Genomic DNA, 18,579 nt, shown 5'->3' with positions numbered 1-18,579 from the left:
GCTGAACCTAATTCACATGGATTCCATTTTTAGAGTATGCCAGTCCCAGCCTCCCAGCGTACAGAATGTGTCCGCCACTCATGCATTTCTGAAATGCAATGCTGTTCATGTTTTTCCATGGAATTTAGAATTTATTGATTTGGATCCAAATCCTGTAGTGTCTTATGGGAAAATTAATGAGCTGCTTTCCCCAAGACAGCGTCATCAAGAAGCAAAGCAAAATCTGCCACTTGAAAAGCAAAAGCATTTGACTGGTACCCAAGACAAAAAACATTTTAATAGCAGTCCAGCATCCAGTGAAGAATCTGTTGTTCAAATCGTTTGGAATGGATTTGAAGACCTAAAGAGTGCCATAGAGTATGGCCACAGTGGGGAAGCCCTACATGTTGGAAGAGTTTGGGTCAGTTTGAACACACACTTTTTTGGGCTTTTGATTGGATAGTATTTTCTATTGGATAATTGTGGAACTGGCTGGTTAATATGCAGTTTTGGGATGTAGACTTTGTATTAAGCTCTCAAGTAGAGTATAATAGAATCAAATAATATTTACTAGAGCTGTGCTTTGCTAAGCTGTCTCATTCTGGACTACATTGCTTACCATCGTCCTCCAAGATGTACAGTGTACTCCGGGTTTCTGCATCCTTAGCATTTTTTCACCAAATGGGGAAAATTCTCCATTGTTTCTGGGAGGAATGCATGTTGTCTTCAAAATCTTGGGTACCCATTGTATTCAGTAGAATGTGAAGGTATCTACTTACATACACTCAGTGCTGCATAATGAGATTCTTTTCATCAGTTAGCACTTTGAAATGTGCTTTGGACTCTAGGTGTCATCAAACTGTAAAGTAATGGGATCACATGTCTTAGTACTGCATGATGTTTGCAAGTCCTTTTATATACTCTTTAAAATACATCTTAAAAAGTAATATCAAATAACTAGCTTTTATCTAATTTAAACTATTTATTTTTTATATACTATTTTGCAAGGTGGCACAAGTCCCTGTGTGCAGACACTGTTGTTTCACCTTGCTCGTGTTCTTTCTTTGCTGGAAGCACATGTGGGATCAACAAAAACAGATAAGATGCACTCCAAATCACCATTTGACTATTTTGACATAATAGACTTCTCGCCATGCACTTATTTTTTTGCTGAGAATGAGAGCAAGAGCCTGCAGTGGTCTTTATCGCTAAATCCTTTGAGAGAGATTACAATTTTCCAAATGCCAGCAACCATAAAGTCTTTCAGACTTAATAAGCATTTATAAGGTGTTTTCAATTTGGATGTATGTTTTAAATGACACAGAATATTTGAAGAGTAGTTTCCTTTTTAAAAGGACAAACTGACCTGTACAATTTAAGGAGACTGGATTTTCTCTCTGTGTGCTGCAGATGTGCTTTTTTCTGACCTGTATAGTGGCCTATTTGTACTTACCTGCCCATGTAAAATTAATTTTAATCAGCAAATGAAAGTAGGGTTGTTTTTTTTCTCCTATACTAAAAGCATTCTTACAGTATTCTAAGAATTCCTCCTAATTCTTCTTTTTCAGCGTTTTGTGTTTTATAAAATAACTTAATGGATGGTCAGCTATAGTGAGCACTTTCATGAATAGGATAAAGGGCAAAAGGAAGTGAGCATGAGAGAACAAGACTTGGATACCACCATCAACTTTATGGTTTCCTTCTTAATTCTCTTGCAGACTGCAACCAATAAACAGATCAATGATCAAATGTAAAGGTTCTATTAGTGATGAAGAAACTGATGCTGTATTACATGTTATATATGCAATGTTATAACTGTTTTACTTTCTGATACTTCCTTTTTTTTTTGCTTTTATTTTAAATATTTCAGATTCCAAATGGTCTGAGAAAAAAACTATGTATCGAAATACATTCAACAGTCCGAATTAAGTCAGTAGAATCTGTTCCTAACATTCCTGTATCTCTGGCACTGCAACCCAAGCAGAACTTAGTGAGTTGATATTCTTGGTCACGCATTTGTTTGTATATTGGAAAACTGATAATGTTGCTCTGATCAAGTTGTTCGGGGTTTTTTACGGTTCTTTGTTTTCATTTGTTAGATGACAGTTTGGAAGTTGTCTATCATGTATGACAATTCAAAGAAGAATGAAAGCTTTTCTTGGCCCTCACATCAGCATTCCAAAGATAAAATCTTTGGAGGTGGTGGAAAATTCAGCTGTTGCCATAGCAAGGGCTAGACAGGTGCTTTCCGTAGAGCAGTTGATAGAAATGGGGGTTGTTGGCAAAATGTTATTTTCTGTATAAATAGAATTGTTACATCGTCTTCCACCTCTCTGCTACCATAAGAGAAACAAATGCCTCATGCACAGAAAGAAAACAGTTTTACTTATTAACACCTTGTTTTGTTTAATTTCCTTCTTTCTTTTTTTCGTATTTAGCATAAAGATATACAAGAAGATGATGTTAAATCCGCTTTCAGTTCTTGGCTGCAGGATTCTGCTACTGATGATCTCCCGTGGATAATGACAAGCACAGATTGTATATATCTGTCTGTTAGAGAAGGTAAGGATAGTACTGTCCTGTGCTGTAGCTGTCTTAACTGTCCATTATGGAATTTACTTAGGCAATATGCCATTTTATCTCTGTATTCTCCACACAACATAACAGATATCTCTTTGCACTGATACTGTAAGCATGACTTATGGTTTAATAATGATTAACCTTTTTTATTCTTTCATCTTTCATTTCTGTGATTCTGTGATTTTGGATTATATTGTAGTAATTCAAAAGACATTAATCTGTTTCATCTTATGAGGAATAAAAACCGAATTTATTTGGAATTTTAGTAGTTACCGCTTGTTTTTTTACAGGAATGGAGGAGTTTTTCCTTAGTGTAGTGGATCCTACACACACTGAAGAAAATAAGTCTGAGAATGTTTTTATACTGAGTCCCAGTTTGCTGCAAAAGACTAATATACAAGTAAATATCACATAATATCAGGTATCAAGTAATTTAAATTGTTATATTTGGTTAAAAATATGTTACATTTTATATATAATGTATTTTGGTTCCCCTTTTAAAATAAATAATGTCAGTCTGTTCATTTAATTAATTTCTTTATATGTTTTTATATGTTATTTTATAGCCTCAGCATTGATGAGATTCCAGGCATGCCACACTAGTTACTGAATTTCATAGTTTATATTCTCAGAAAAATTAATTAGGGCAGAGGAAAGTCAGTACTATGCAAGTTTGAACACACTATCCTTGTACTTGGTTGTTCTTTCTCTTAATACCTAAGCTATCTTAAAATAACTTCACAGTGTACCTGACAGGAACGGTAGCTTGTTCTGACAAAGAAAGGTGAGACATATTCCCCATAAAAACCTAGCAAGCTCACACTCATTTGTGTAGTTCCTGTGCTTCTGTTTCTTCAGTCTTTCCTTTCTCAGGAAAATAAATATTTCTATTTAATATTAGGATTACTGTTTCCATTAATATTTCCAGTTGAACCAGTGCCTGTGACTCCAGGTTTATGGTTATAGGAGTGGGATAATATTTTTTAATTTTTAAACTGATACAGTTAAATTTTAGCAGAGAATTAAGGCGTCCAGGTTTGGCTGTTGAGTATAGATTTTTTTTCTGCAAAATTTAGGAATCCTATTCAAAAAAAATTAAAACAAGAGCTTTATTTCTATTGGTAGTAGAGAAGTACAAGAAGACTTGTACAAATTGTGCTAGTTAATGGTACTAAGAGGAAAGGGTGAAATGCATTTCTTAATAGCAGGGTCAGCATCTCGTCCCAGCCTGTTCTTATCTGTGAAGCACTCTGTGAGCCCTGTTTGCCTGCCCAGCTTTCCATACAGCTCCCCAGTGAACGAGACTGAAAAATACATGTGGGTGAAAAAATCAGGTGTTTGTCAGGTTACTTTTCACCCTGATCAGACTCCTGATCTAATTCACTATCAGGCCTCACAAGTGCTCATCCCAGCACAACAGGAGAGGGCACAGGAGAAGAAAAAGTAGTTACAGGTATGGAACGAGATGTTGGGCTGCACAGTCTGGTGTAAACAGCACTTGTCTAACATCTAATCGTAGGTTATTATATCACTGTAAACACTGGATTGTATTTTGGAAATAGTCGTGTCAATGCCGTTTTACCAGTGCATCTTTCTTTCAAGCCCAATATACTTCAGCAAAGCGCATATGCAACATTTTCATTACACAATTCCAAAAATGGCTAGTCCCTTCTATACCCTTCTTCTGTAGTTATATTTAATGTAAAGTACTAACTCTTTCCTCTGTTGTAGGTTCTTTTACATCCTCTAACTAGAAAAGCTGATGGTGACAGCCAGCCTGTGTGTGATACAGACATGAACCTTCCTTACCACAAACTAAACGATTTAGGGTGAGACATTTTCATAGTAGAAAATATGGTAATGGAGATTTTTTGAAAACTAATTCAGGTCTAAAAAAATATTCTGCATCTTTTGGCTTGTGCCAGGTTCAGACCTTATCCTAGTGTATGTAGATGGTTAATTTTGTCCTCTGAATAGTCTTGCTGAAGTGAGTAGAAAACTTCACATGACTAAAGGGTGACAGTAGGATCGGAGGTGTCAGAACTGTGTAAGTTTCAGGAGAAACACTGATAGTTCAGTGACTCTTGCTGTGCTTCTCAGTGGTATGAAACAGGCCTCTGCAGCAGTGAGACATTCAAATAGATGAAGCCCTAGAAGATGGTTAGCTCTTATCTTCTGAGACCTGCATCATGCTAGGGTGGTAAAGAGTGACTAGAATGACCCTTCCATTGTGGAGGTGTTCTGCAATGTCTGTCTGTGTCCCTGTGTCACCACTGCAAAATAACGGTGCTGTCTCTTCAAACTGAATTGTCTTTAGCTTTTTCTAGAAAAGGTGAAGTACGTCACAATGCATCTGCATTGACACTTCACCCTACTGCAAGCTATTACTATTTACTCTGTGTGTACTGATGCTACTGTGGGCCATTTAATGTTTTATTTACTCTGCAGAGGAGTGGACAAAATAGGAACATCTTCCTTTGAACACATAAGCCACAGTCTTCTGGGGCGTCCTTTATCTCAGAAACTGTCTTCTATTGCTGTGGGACTGCGAAGTGGAGGAGTGCTTCTCACAGGAGGAAAGGTACACACTTTACTACTCTCTACTTGCAAACTCTCCCAGATTGTTTTCTGTAGTTACAAAACTGTTTTCGTTAGTTTTTTTTGATACCATGTGGATTTCAAAGAATTAAAGAAAAGCTGAAAAAAGAGCAGTTAACTGAACAGACTTAATTCAGTAGAACATTGTATCATATGTGTATATACATTATATGCACACTTCATCAACATATTTTATGTATATATAATAGATATATAAACACAGTGTAAGTTTTAAAGATTGCTACCAATGCAGTTTCAGTTTGTTCCCTTAGGGGATTAATCTCCTTCATATTTATAGCATAATAAACACTTATTTTCTGTGAAATATTTGAATGAGAATAAGAATGTAGTATTTTCTTCTGTTTTATAACAGAAAAGAGCTGTAGAGTTGATACTTTTATTTTCCTGTTGCCTCTTACGGTGATCCATTTAATACCATATTCCACTTTCTAATACCATATTTCCACTTTTTTGTAGGGAAGTGGGAAGTCAACATTAGCAAAGGCCATCTGCAAAGAAGCATTCGATAGACTGGATGCTCATGTGGAAGTAATTAGTTGTAAAGCTTTAAGAGGTATTTTGTTTTTCAATCTCAAATGTTTGCTGTATGATGAAGAAGCACAATTATGAAGTTGCTATGTTCAGTCTCAATAATTTTTCTAGTATTATTACTCTTTTTGCAAGGATATTTGATGCCCTGCAGTGATCATCTTTAACAGACTATTGAAAATACAGCTGCCATAATCTTATTTCATATTTTTACCTGTTTCTGTCCCACATACCTCCACCAAATTCAAACCATGCTTGCTATGCTTATTTCTAATTTTTACAAAATAAGAAGTTGCAAATTGAACTGTGTGGGTTTTTTCAGCTGTGCTAGCTGGAACAAATGTTACATTAACAGATCATAAGTGTTAAAGACAGTGAAAGAATGACACAGGCACCAAAGAAGGATTGAACAACCAGCTAAAACCTGATTTATGATGGCACATTTACTAACCTAGTTGGCAGTAGTCATGATTATTGATGACGATGAGATGAATCCTTAGGTTTCGTGAGTTCAAAATAAGTAGTATGCGCCAAAGATGGAAAAGGAGAAAGGCTTTTTTTTGCTTTTTCATTCACTGACTTTTCTGGGGTTTTGGTGTTAGATGCAGAGAATACTTAACTGTTTTCTTACAGAGCCCTTGTATTGCATGGGTGTACTCTTTTTGCTTAAGTCTCTACTAAGCTCCTTGCTCCAGAGTGAAAGGGAAACACTGATAAAGAGCTAGGTCCTTCACTCTGAAAAATTCTTCCAGTTGCAGGACTCTTTGTAACTGATTTAGAGTGCTGCTGATACTGCTCTGTTTTAAACTGGAAATTAGACCTGTAGGCTTCTGTAGTGGTTAGAGAAAGGTGATTAATCTTATTTTAGGACAAGTGGATCCCTCTAGTATTTTTTTATTAGAAGATGTGGGTTCTTTTCTTTACTGACTGTTGACTCTGGTTTAACCTTGGAGTAAAGTTAAGCTACACGAAACATTGTAGTGTTGTTTGAGCTTAATTATTTTTTTTCCTGATATGTTTTGTCATTAAAACTGTATTTCCATTTTAGGAAAAAGATTAGTAAACATATGGAAAAATGTGGAAGAAGCTTTCTTAGAGGCAGCATGGAGACAACCATCCATTCTTTTGATGGATGATCTTGATCACATTGTTGGAGTACCTTCTACACCAGAGCATGAGAACAGCCCTGAAACTGTTCAAAGTGATAGACTTGCTTATGGTAATACTGTGCTACCTGTGTCTGAAAAAAAAATATAATGCAGCTTAGAATTTTTTGCACCTAAATTGTACTGTCCTACCTGGACAATCCTGTCTGTATCATTATTGTCTCTGGCCCTTGTGGTATTCCATGCAGGGATTCACAAATTATGGTAGGTAGACCATTTGCGGACCAGCTCAATCAAAATAGTTTTCTCTGGAGCTTGCAGTAGTCATTGCCAGTGGCACATAGACCCCCGCTGCTGATGGTAACACCTGCTGTTACTACCACTGCCAGTAGTAGAGGCTTCTCAGTTCCTTTGCATATTGTTCATGCACTCAAATATGTTGCAATTGCTTACAAATTACAGATTAATTATAAGTTATTATAAGTTATTGATAAGATCAATATTATAATTGACATGTCATTAAAATTGATCCTGTTTTCTATTTTTTTACTAGTTATTACAGAGATGTATACATGTGGTACTTATTGATGTTTAGAACCAAACTCTTTTAGCTGAGTACTAACTTTTTTATCTTCCTACTTGGCATACCTTGTAGAACTTCTACTTTATTTTACAATGTAACAAGCCACAGATGTATAAAATAAGATTATCAGTTGTAGTTTGACATCCTGTATATGGATCCTTTTTATTCCCTAAAATCTAGGCAATGATAAATTGCAAAATAAAATTAGATTATCAAGATTAATGTATTTATTTTTGTAGTTGAGCTCTGTTCTGTCCATGTAAAATTCAAGCCATAGCAAAAAATATCTTCCATTTCTTAGCTCAGTTTTGGGGAGCTAGCATAATTTTTTATTAAACTATTTTTGAAGTTCAGAAAATCTTACCATCATTTCTTTTTCAAAAATGTGCACTTAAGTTACTCGCAGAATTGTTTGTGTTTCTTATCTACAGGTATGATGTGTACAACAGAGGTTTAGAGTTTTAAAGATTATTCCTTGAAGATGTACCTTGCATCCATAGTTTTTTTGAATTTCATATATTATTTTTTCCTGTATTGCTTATTTTCTAGGGTTAGCATTTGTTTTTATTCGTATAATTTTCCATTTTTTGTTTGCATGGAGCGAATAATATTTCTAGAACAGAGTTCATAGTGCACAAAAAATGACATTTAATATCCTGTGGTAGACATCATCAGTGATGTTACAAATAGAGCTTTTAAAGAGCACTTCTGATGACATTTCAGTAATGGAATATACTGTCCTAGAAAAAATAACTATGCGTCTTTTATCTTTTTTTTTTAAAAGCCTGTAAACATGTGCATAAACCAAATAGATTATAAGATGTTACATTTTGTGTGCCCTAATGCTGCTCTCCAGCTCAATAGAAATGTCTGTTATGAAATGCAGAATCTTCTGTTATTTTGCAATTCATGAAGCAATGTCTTCTGTGTTTAGTTTTGAAAGATCTGATAAAAGAAGTTATTTCTATGGGGAGTTTGATTGCATTAATTGCCACAAGTCAGTCTGAATATTCCCTACATCCTTCCCTGGTTTCAGCTCAAGGAACTCACATATTTCAGTGCTTCAAATGTATCCGATCTCCAGATCAGGTAAATTCAGATATTTATTCATTTGGTTAAAATGTTGTTTGCCTTCCCTGCAGCCTCAAATACAGTACTGGAACAGTATGTTACACCTGAAAAAAATCTGGAAATCTTAGAAATTCTTTCATGATACTTAACTACCTCAGAATTTACATCTGTCATGGAGTTTTAAAAGAGTAAAAGTAATCCAGTGAAAACTCCCAGTTGGCCCCACTCCCCTTATCTTCAATGTCAAGTGAAGGGTGTATTCAGAGGACATTTCAGTTTAACATAAAACAGGTTGTCGAATAGGTGAGATATGCAGGTCTCCCTGTTACCTATGAGGGGATTCTAGAGGAGGGAGCAGCTTTGAAACAACATGTAAGTCACTACAGTTAGATAAATGAGATTAAGCCTCAGTGTGTTTTTTTCACTGCTCAGAAGAATAAGTATGTCCCTAGAACATGCATTTTTAAAATGTTATTAAAACAGTGTTAATTTTGTTGGAAGGTTTTGGGCTGGTTTTCTGAATTATATCCCTCTATTTTTGAACATAGTCTATTTTGAAAAGTAAAAGGGATAGAGGGAAGAATAACATCATTTCAGGAGTAATCAGACACTTTGTACCTGTGCCTGTCCTAATGACACGGCACAGACATGGCAACTCATTTGTATTTGACACAAGTTGTTCCCGTCTGCTTGTCTTCTGCCACAGGCTGGCAATTAAAAGCCACTGGAGGGGATTCTGCATTAGATACAGTGTAGCTTTCTCCCACTTCCTGCAAGTCTGCTTTTTTCATTTTTAATACTTACACATGAATAAGGATGAGTCATCACTGGAAAACCTAGGATCTCAAAAGAAACCAAATTATCTGATGTATTTTTATCTGTTGCAATATATTTAATCTCAAATATTTTCTACTCATATTGGCAAAATGAGAGATGTTCTTTTTCCTGTGAAACACGAAAAAGGGGTGTAAAAACAGTAGAATCTGGGGGGGAGAGAGGGTTGTTTCATTATTGTTGGATTTAAGAGAGCTGTGGCCAGGTAAACATTTTAAGTTATAAAACTGGTGAATTTATTGAAATTCACCTGAATAAATAACTTTTGTTTATATTCACACCTGCTCAGATTTTGTTATTTGAAGGTTTGGAGACATGTAAATATTTAAAGCAGTTTTAGTAATTCGTATGTATTATTTTTTTGAATTTCTGAAATCCATAGAAATAGTAAACTTGGTATACACTTGCTGCACAATTCTGTTTTGCAGAAACAAAGATGTGAAATGCTGTGTTCCATAATAAAAAAGAAGCTGAATTCTGATATAAAGAAATTCTCTGATCTTGACCTCCAAGCTATTGCAAAGGAAACGGAAGGCTTTGTTGCAAGAGATTTTACTATGCTGGTTGATCGTGCCATTCATGCCTGTGTTTCCAACCAGAATGCATCTCAGAATGGAGGTATGTTGACAACAAAAATCTCTTATTTCATTGTCTTACTTTGTTATCCAGAATGCAGAAATAAAAAGCTAGTTTTTGTGTTTTATTTTAAAGTGTATTTAGTTGTTACATATTGTGAGGAACTTGTTACTGGTAGGCTGCACGTTCTTTTTTTTTGTTCAGGATTTGTTTTTCCTTTTTTTTTTTTTTAAGCAGAGTTGAATCTGTCAACTGTGGATTTTCAGAAAGCTCTAAAAGATTTTACTCCATTAGCTCTGAGAAATGTCAACCTTCATAACCCTAAGGACATTGGCTGGGACAGGATTGGTGGTTTAAAAGATGTGAAGCAAATACTCATGGATACCATCATGTTACCTGCAAAGGTACTCAGTTCTTTTAAATTAGCTAGTTCCATTTTGTCCATAATGTTAGTAGGGCAAGAATGATTTTTAAGCTGTGACTCGATGTTTGAGAGAAAGACAACAGGTGTGATACTAAGTTACTTTTGTAGCTTCCTAGTCTTCAACTGTCTTCAGCTACTGGAGAACCTTTTCTCCTTTCCAAATACAAAAGGCAGTGGCTTGTGCCTTTCTACAGATCAGGTGTTGCTCCAGAATATTCCAGTATTGCTGACATTATCTTGCTACAAGCTACAAGCATATCTTATACGCTACAATCTCTATTGCAGGGTTTGTGATTATGCTCTGTAAAGGTAACATTTGCAGCTGTTTTCTGCAGTGCTTTTGCTAGAGGAGTACTCGCTTTTGGATAAATGCCAACCCATCAGTTCCCCTTTATTTTACTTTGGCCTTTCTGCTTTGCTTAAAACTTCATCATTGAGATCAGCCATCCCTTTTAGTCTTCAGGGAAACGACTGAACAGTTTTCTGTATAATGGACAGAACCTTTTATTGTATGCTTATATCATTTAATAATATCAACTGGTGATTTAAATAGGAATTTAGAAGTACCAGTACAGACATTATAAAACTCTAGTACATCCCTGTTCTGCCCTGTTTCCTCTTGGCAGAAAACGCCACTTCTTTGTATTTTAAGTACCTATGAAGTCTAAGAACTGACTTTAGCCTCAGGTAAGCTAACAAACAGTCCAGATGGACTCTTGTGATAATTATGCGGATAAAAGAAATTAGACACATTCAGTTTAGACAAAAATCAACACTAGTCAGTGATACTTCAGTACACAGCAGAATATTTACATATTTTAGAATATGCCTTGTTGAAACTCTTTTCCAGTATCCAGAATTATTTGCAAACCTGCCCATACGACAGAGATCAGGAGTCTTGCTGTATGGAGCACCTGGGACAGGAAAAACCCTGTTAGCAGGAGTAGTTGCTCGAGAGAGTGGAATGAATTTTATCAGCATCAAGGTAACAAGATTTTGAAGATTAATTGCTTCATTTTATTAACTGAATGAGATAGCTTAACATAATACCTGTGAGTATGTGCTTGTGAGGGCGAAATAACAAAGAACCTCACATTTAATATTTGATATGTCTCTGGATTTCTCACCATCTGACTTCTGGAACTTCACAATTTTATTACTGAGGGGGTTTTTTGGTATAATTATTCATTAGGCAGAATTATAAAATTTAATTAGGTGTTCTTAGTTTCCATTTTTTTGTAAAAAGATCCTGTGTTTTGGTTCCACTGGACAATGAAGTTGAGCAATGCATTTTAAACATATTTTCAAAATGCAGTGTAAATTGTTGTCTTGTGATACTGTAAGACAAGTTCTGTTATAGTAGAAAGATGGAAATTGTTACTTTAAAATAAGTTGGAACGCTTAAAAGATTCTTTTGACGTATATAGACACCTCAGTTCTTCTGCTCAGAGATCCCCCTCTCTTTGTTACAAGAAAATTCACTCTAGTATATGAAATCTGTGCTGATTTTGAATTACACATTAAAACTTGGAAACATATGGTGAACGTTCTTTTCTGATTTTTTTTAGGGACCAGAGCTGCTCAGCAAATACGTTGGAGCAAGTGAGCAAGCAGTTCGAGATATCTTCAACAGGTTGGCTTTTTAAAGATTTGCAATGTTATCAGTGACTTTTATTGGTTGAAGCTCCAAGAAATAATTTTGTTGTCCTAGGAGACATGTAACACCAGATCACAAAAGCATCTGAAATGATTAGTTGGGCCAAACCAGATGTTCAGATCTTGGCATATTCAACTTGACCATCATTATTGAAGAACTGAACATTTCAGCTCAGTTCAGGAGTGCACTTCGAAGCTGAACTCCCAGTTCTCTCTGTTTGCAGTGCATTGGTTCACATCACAGGGCTGTCTTGGAATATACATGCTGAATTCCTTTCGTACGGTTCCAGGAGACAGTTGAATGTGCTCCAACTAGTAATGAATACTCAGTACATAGGATCGTAGTAGACGTGGTGTTAAGGTCCTCAATGCCAGTTGTTCTGTTTTTACAAACCTGCCCTTTTCTGTCCCTCATTGCTCAGTAATGTAAACATATCCTATGCAGCCTTTGCTTCTTGTGTAGGTTACACTATAGGCAGTCTTTGTGTTAAGTGTGCATAAGCCAAGACTTCATCTAGAGTGATTAAATTTTAGAGCTTTCATGTATATTAACACAACAGTTGAGTACTTCAGAAATTACAACATGAGTGCAAGGTATGTCTTAAAAATGAGCAATGATTCCATTGCAGTCCAATTTGTCAAAACTTAATTTCTACAGAAAACAGATTTTCTGTTCTCCTGTTCTCTTGTTAAGGACTACTGGTCTCTGAAGCAAAAAGCAATTACCTTTCATATTTCTAAGCAGTTTTACCTGTGACCCAAACTTAAAGAGAATTTAAGTATTGCCTCTTTTTTTTCCACCTTTTAGAGCTCAGGCAGCTAAGCCTTGCATTGTTTTCTTCGATGAGTTTGATTCTATTGCTCCTCGCCGAGGTCATGACAACACAGGAGTTACAGACCGAGTGGTTAACCAACTATTGACTCAGTTAGATGGTGTGGAAGGCCTAGAAGGTAATAATTCATCTATGTACTCTTTTTTATGCAAAAGTTTAGCAAGTGTTAATTATATTTTTCTGCACTTTGTTAAGGCGTTTATGTGCTAGCTGCTACTAGTCGCCCAGATTTGATTGACCCTGCTTTGTTAAGACCAGGTCGACTGGATAAGTGCCTGTACTGTCCACCTCCTGATCAGGTGAGAAAACAAAACATTTTACATGAGAGGCAAAGAAAAAAATCAAACTAATGGGCTTTATTCTTTTCTTTATTTAGGGGCATTTCAAACTTGGACAAAGTGGACTTGATTGCCCAGCTCTAGTTATGCAACAGTATAAGTTCACTGATTTTAGTGTCAATGCGTTCACATAAAACTGGAGAAAGAACAGGCTGTTTACCACAGTCTTCAGGATCAAATCATGTTTCTGTGGATATAGTGCACTTAAAAAAAAAAAAGTGAACTAGTCTGCAGAAAGAAATGGGATGCAGGGTAGTGTTCACCGTGTTCTATGTCTTTCTCTGAATTATGAGTCCAGTGGATCTGCTGTTTGCTTGAAGTGATGAACCATAGCCATTCCCAATACCACTGTTGAATTATCTGAAGTTTTCAGAGCAGATCCCACTCTTCTTTATGCACATTTAATTTGGAATATTAAAGCTCTTTATAAGTCAGATGTGTCACTAGTTAGGAAAGGAATGAATCCCGCTGATTTTACTAGGTTTTGGATCAGGCCTTTGAGGCCGCACAATGTGTGTCTTTGATTATCCATTTTATGAGGAAAAGAATAGTGCTGCTCATTCTCAGATTGGTGGGCACATTTAACAAACACCACATCTTTTCATTCTGAAACACACCTGAAGAAGATGATCCTGTATCTTAAGAACACAGATAAACTCCCTTTTCCTTTTTTTTTCCCTTGTAAACTTCTGGTTTAGAATACGATCATTCAGGTAAACAGGTTTTTCACTTTTGTCATACTTCTCTTTGCAAAAGAACAGATGGGTAGAAGAGTTCACCTTCATATTTTGATGTATTTCATATATAAAAATCCCAGATATTGACTGGATATTTAGAGAAATATCTTTGTGTAGTACATTTGGTAGTTTCTTTTAGACCTTTAATGAAGATGTAACAAAATGTATGCCTGTATTTTAAAGATTGCTTACTGTACAGTACGTCCTATATGTGCTATTATTAGTGTGGTATCTTCTCTTAAAAAGATCCTTCCTCCCTCAGAGAGGAAGTTGCTTGTGACAGGGCCAAAGCACTATCTAGCAGTCAGGACAAGGAAGATAACAGTTTGCTTTACTGACATATTTTTTTTCCTCCCCCTTTACAGAATTCACGGTATGAAATCTTGAAAGCTCTCAGTCATTCCCTGTCCTTGGCAAATGATGTGGACTTTCAGGGTTTGGCAGCAAAAACAGAACGGTTCACAGGGGCTGACCTAAAGGGTTTATTGTACAATGCCCAATTAGAGGCAATCCATACTAATTTAAGTTCAGGTTTAACACAGGTAAATAAAACCGATATAAAAGAAATATCTCTTCTTTTTGTTTTGATATTGACATGTTTGAAAAGGTTAATTTTGTCCTTTTTTAAAGCAAAATTATGTTTAATATTTAGTTTTCTTATGTTTGTATACAGATTATTAAAATATTAATATGTTTTCAGAAAGAAAAGTAATAATAATGTGAAATTAGTTTAAATAATTCTTAAACATGAGGGGTTTTAAATTTTATGATAGGTGTTTAATGTAAAATAGATTTATGTAAGCCAGATTTGTTTATAATTGTTATAAGGAATGACTGACAGGTGAATAGGAGGGATCTCACTCAAAGTTTCTTAGGAGCAGCTAGCAAATTCAGTTTTGAGGTGGCACATTTTGGATGATGGAGGAAGCAAGAAATTGGTGGGTTCTGTGGAGTTGTTCCAACAGATTGAGTTTGATCAGAGGTCAGTAGAGAAGTGGCAAGAGCGCTATCTGAAGTGGCCTGCTCTGGCTCATCTTCCACTCCCCAGCTAATACTTGCACTTCCAAGGTACAGGATCCCACCCTGGTGTATAATCCTTACGTGACTGACAACTCCTGTCCTCTTTTAGCCTCTATTTGGCCACCTCTCCTCACATTGCCTGTTTTCTGGTTCTAGCTGAGAAGGAGGAAGCATGGCTTCTACTACTTGGAGGTCAAAGGGAAGGATTGGGTCAGGGGTGCAAAAGCAAGGAGACCTCTTGGGTTCTTTTTGCCCCTTCCCTACAATCCCTTCACTTGTAGGATCAGTAAGGAAGTAGCTGTGAGGATACTGGTGATTATCTGTTATTAGAGGAGGCCATTGTCTAAAGCAGTGGTCTCCAGAGTGGTGTGCACCCACCCCAAGGGGTGCACAAGACAATCCATTGAGGTGTAGGAAGAAGATAGTAGAACTTTAGTAGTACATGTGTACATGTATATAAATGACAAATAAGTAAATATGTCTGTATTTGGTGGAGTGTGGTCAGAAAAATTTTACTGATGGGGTGTACAATCAAAAAGGTTTGCAGACACCAGTCTAAAACAACAACTGTGATCTCAACAGCAGCACTTAAATAAGTTGACTATGGCTAAAGATGAGTACAGCAATTAGACACTGTAAAAGTAGACTCAACACAATCTCCTAGAGCACTTTACGTAAGATACTGAATTTCCGGGAGGGAATGGTTGAGGCAGAAGTGATACAGTTCAGCAACAGAAAATGTACATGAAGTTTCCCAAAGCTTGCTGTTACTGAGTGAGACAGTCCAAAGCAAACAAATTAAACCTTAAGATTATCTCCTCAAATTATTTTTCTAGGATGAAGACAGAAAGTTCTGCTTAACGGCATTGGGTTTTCTCAGCAAAATATTTGGAAATGTGCTCCCAGAGAAAGATGACTAGAATCAAATTAAATTTATACTTTCATTTGCACTGTATATAATTTTTTTAATGTATTTCAGATTGCAGTTAGTTATGAGTTAACACTTAATAATGTTTTGTTCTTTGTCACAGGATTTTGGTTCTAATTCTGATAGTGACTTCAGCCTCTCTTCCATGGTTTTTCTAAACCACAGCAGTGGCTCAGATGATTCAGCAATAGATGGAGAAGCAGGGCTAGAGCAATCTCTTGTTTCTTTAGACATGTCTGACTTGCTTCCTGAAGATCCAAGGTCCAACATGTATCGTCTTTATTTTGGAAGCTCTTATGAATCAGAACTGGGAAATGGAACTCCTTCAGAACTGGTAAATTACCTGCTTAATATTTTGAATTTTCTAAATATTATCACTTGTGAAGCAGAAAAACGGAACTAGGCAGATGGTATGATTTTGTAAATACAGTTATGTCTGCTTTGTCCTCCAAACTGTCTTTGTCCTATAACTTGTGATCCATGGTAGGGAAGAAGATGGAAGGATGTTATCTGACAAAATACAATATGGACTTCTCTGCAACTTTGCAGGACTTTAAAATCAAAATCCCCAAATACCTTATAATCAGGCAAACTGCCTTCCTGCAAGATCTTACTGTCTAGGCTAACAGCTTGTTGCCTTCCAACGTTTATTACTAAAACAGTTTTTGACTTTTTGGTGGTTTTGGTTTTTTTTAATTAGTTTTATTACTAAATAATGACAATCCAGCTTTCAAGAATTAAGTCATAATCTTAAGAATCGGCAAACATTTTTCAGTTTCCTTTACGGTGTGTGTTAATGGAATAGTCTGACCACAGGACTGTGTAAACAACAAGAGTAAACCTTAGCTTCCATTTTTGCTCATAAGAAGCAGAATTTCTGCTGAGTACGCTGCCTCCGAGCTCCTTATGGTGAACAGATGACTTCAGAGTTTGCGTGTGATCCATGGGACAATAATTTTAAAGATCTGTTGTAGAAGTGTTATTATAAGTGGTTCTCAAAGTCGTTAGGCTTGTGTTTTCAAAATTCTGTTGCATTGATTTTTTAAAGCCAAAAATAACTTATCTTGACATTGGAGAACTAATTACTGACTGCCAAGGTGCTTTTGTATGTTTTATCTTGCATTATAGATGATAGTGTTCCATTAATGCATCTTTAGAGACTTCAGTTTTCCTCTAACTGTGAGTTTTTCAGGAAGGCTACAAGGACTTCGATCTCTTAAAGTTTTCAAAAGTTCACACTTATCAAGTGCACAGAGAATTTGTAGGTGATGAATATTTGAATTATGAGTCACTCCAAAGGTAACTACATAAACTTGCCCACATTTCAGAACCACTGCTTTTCATGTGCAAATAAAACAGTGGACTTAGTAGACCTTTATTCTTTTTGAGATGGGCCATTGCAAAAACATTTAGACCTTTTCTAAAGATGAAACACTGTATTTTCAAATTCATACTTTTCCCCAGTGTGGCAAATTAACCTAAACTTTCTGTTCAAAAAGTTATGTTTGTGATATATTTTTAAAAGAAAGTACTTTTTTGCCAGTAGGGGCAAGCTTATACTGAATTAAATTTTTAGGCTAAATCTTAATGGTGGAGTTGCTCTTTTGGATCCATAATGACTTGACGTATTTCTCTTTGTGGTCAATTTAGAGCTCTCTGTGTTTGTCTGGACCAAACTCTATAACTCACGATTTTACCAGCATGATTCACAGAGACACAGCTTCATCACAACCTTCAATGCTTAGAACGGTTTCTCAAGAGGACTCCCTGGAACACAACCAGGAGCAGCAAATAGAGCACCTGAGAACAGAAATCAATGCTATCAAAGCCAATTACAGAAGCAAGAATGGAGTATGGCAGTTTATTTCAATTATTTAGTCTTAACACTTTTCTGTTGTTTTTTCACACTTCTTGGTATTTCAATAAATAATTTCTGCAATAGTATTAAATATAATGTAACAAAGATAAATGATACCTAGTCTGAGGAGAAATTAACCAGATGTTAACATTCATACAGCTAAATAGTTATTTCTATGTAATTAATACTGGAGGGTGGGGGCAAGTTGTGATTTTATTTATCATGGATTTGTACATGTAATAAGGAGGTTCCAGAGTTACTGATATTCATGGCACTATGTTTCTGTGGTAATTTTTCTTTGTCCATGGCTCTGTTTTCAAGGAGGACAGCACCCTTAGTCAGTCAGTGCTTGCCAGGAACACTTTAATTATTACCCAGTCCCATCTGATGACTGCACTTGAGGGTATAAGACCATCCATTAGCCAAGATGACTGGAAAAATTTTACTGAACTGTAAGTATTCATTTACTTTTTTGTAATTGTGTATTCAGTGGAGATTTGGTCTTTTCACGTTTCTTACTCATCAGAAACACAGTAGTTATTTAATGTGGGGAATGGCAGAGTTGAATGGCTTCTGACAGCAATTTTTTTCAGAAATATTAAATTACATACAAATATTTTACCAGTTCATTGTCTTTTTATTGTTTTTAGTAATGTAGGACTTAGAATTTTTGATCACAGACCAAAAACAATACCAATACAAAGAGGCACTGATTCTCTGGGACTTGGAGCTAGGTCCTTCCTGCTCCCACTGAGTAGTACCTCCTCATATTTTCAGATTGCTGGGTTTTGACTTTCTGTAGTGGTCTTTGTAGCTGCTGTGCTTGGGAACAGGCAATGATCTGCAGAAAAGGAGAACGTGTCTCCTTAGACTTGGAAAAAAATGGAGAGAAAGAGCTGGAATCTGGCA

At 36.0% G+C, this 18,579-nt stretch overlaps 1 protein-coding gene across 1 annotated transcript in view; it reads left to right on the top strand.

Moving 5' to 3' along the window:
• Positions 1 to 18,579, top strand: part of PEX1 (peroxisomal biogenesis factor 1) — a 23,970-nt gene that overhangs the window by 4,645 nt on the left and 746 nt on the right. Inside the window, 19 exon segments of the mRNA XM_010189782.1 lie at positions 1 to 400; positions 1,850 to 1,969; positions 2,418 to 2,541; positions 2,850 to 2,959; positions 4,291 to 4,388; positions 5,008 to 5,140; positions 5,635 to 5,731; positions 6,755 to 6,925; positions 8,330 to 8,484; positions 9,729 to 9,918; positions 10,114 to 10,280; positions 11,151 to 11,285; positions 11,869 to 11,933; positions 12,765 to 12,907; positions 12,985 to 13,088; positions 14,230 to 14,406; positions 15,916 to 16,146; positions 17,463 to 17,663; positions 17,992 to 18,122. The exon segment at positions 1 to 400 is cut by the window's left edge and continues 5 nt beyond it. Coding sequence (XP_010188084.1) covers positions 1 to 400; positions 1,850 to 1,969; positions 2,418 to 2,541; positions 2,850 to 2,959; positions 4,291 to 4,388; positions 5,008 to 5,140; positions 5,635 to 5,731; positions 6,755 to 6,925; positions 8,330 to 8,484; positions 9,729 to 9,918; positions 10,114 to 10,280; positions 11,151 to 11,285; positions 11,869 to 11,933; positions 12,765 to 12,907; positions 12,985 to 13,088; positions 14,230 to 14,406; positions 15,916 to 16,146; positions 17,463 to 17,663; positions 17,992 to 18,122 — 2,952 coding nt within the window.

The sequence above is a fragment of the Mesitornis unicolor genome, unplaced genomic scaffold (genome assembly GCF_000695765.1).
Source record: "Mesitornis unicolor isolate BGI_N332 unplaced genomic scaffold, ASM69576v1 scaffold37878, whole genome shotgun sequence".
NCBI lineage: Eukaryota > Metazoa > Chordata > Aves > Mesitornithiformes > Mesitornithidae > Mesitornis > Mesitornis unicolor.
The sequence above is the reverse complement of the archived record's forward strand: the minus strand, read 5'-3'. Positions and strand labels throughout refer to the sequence as shown.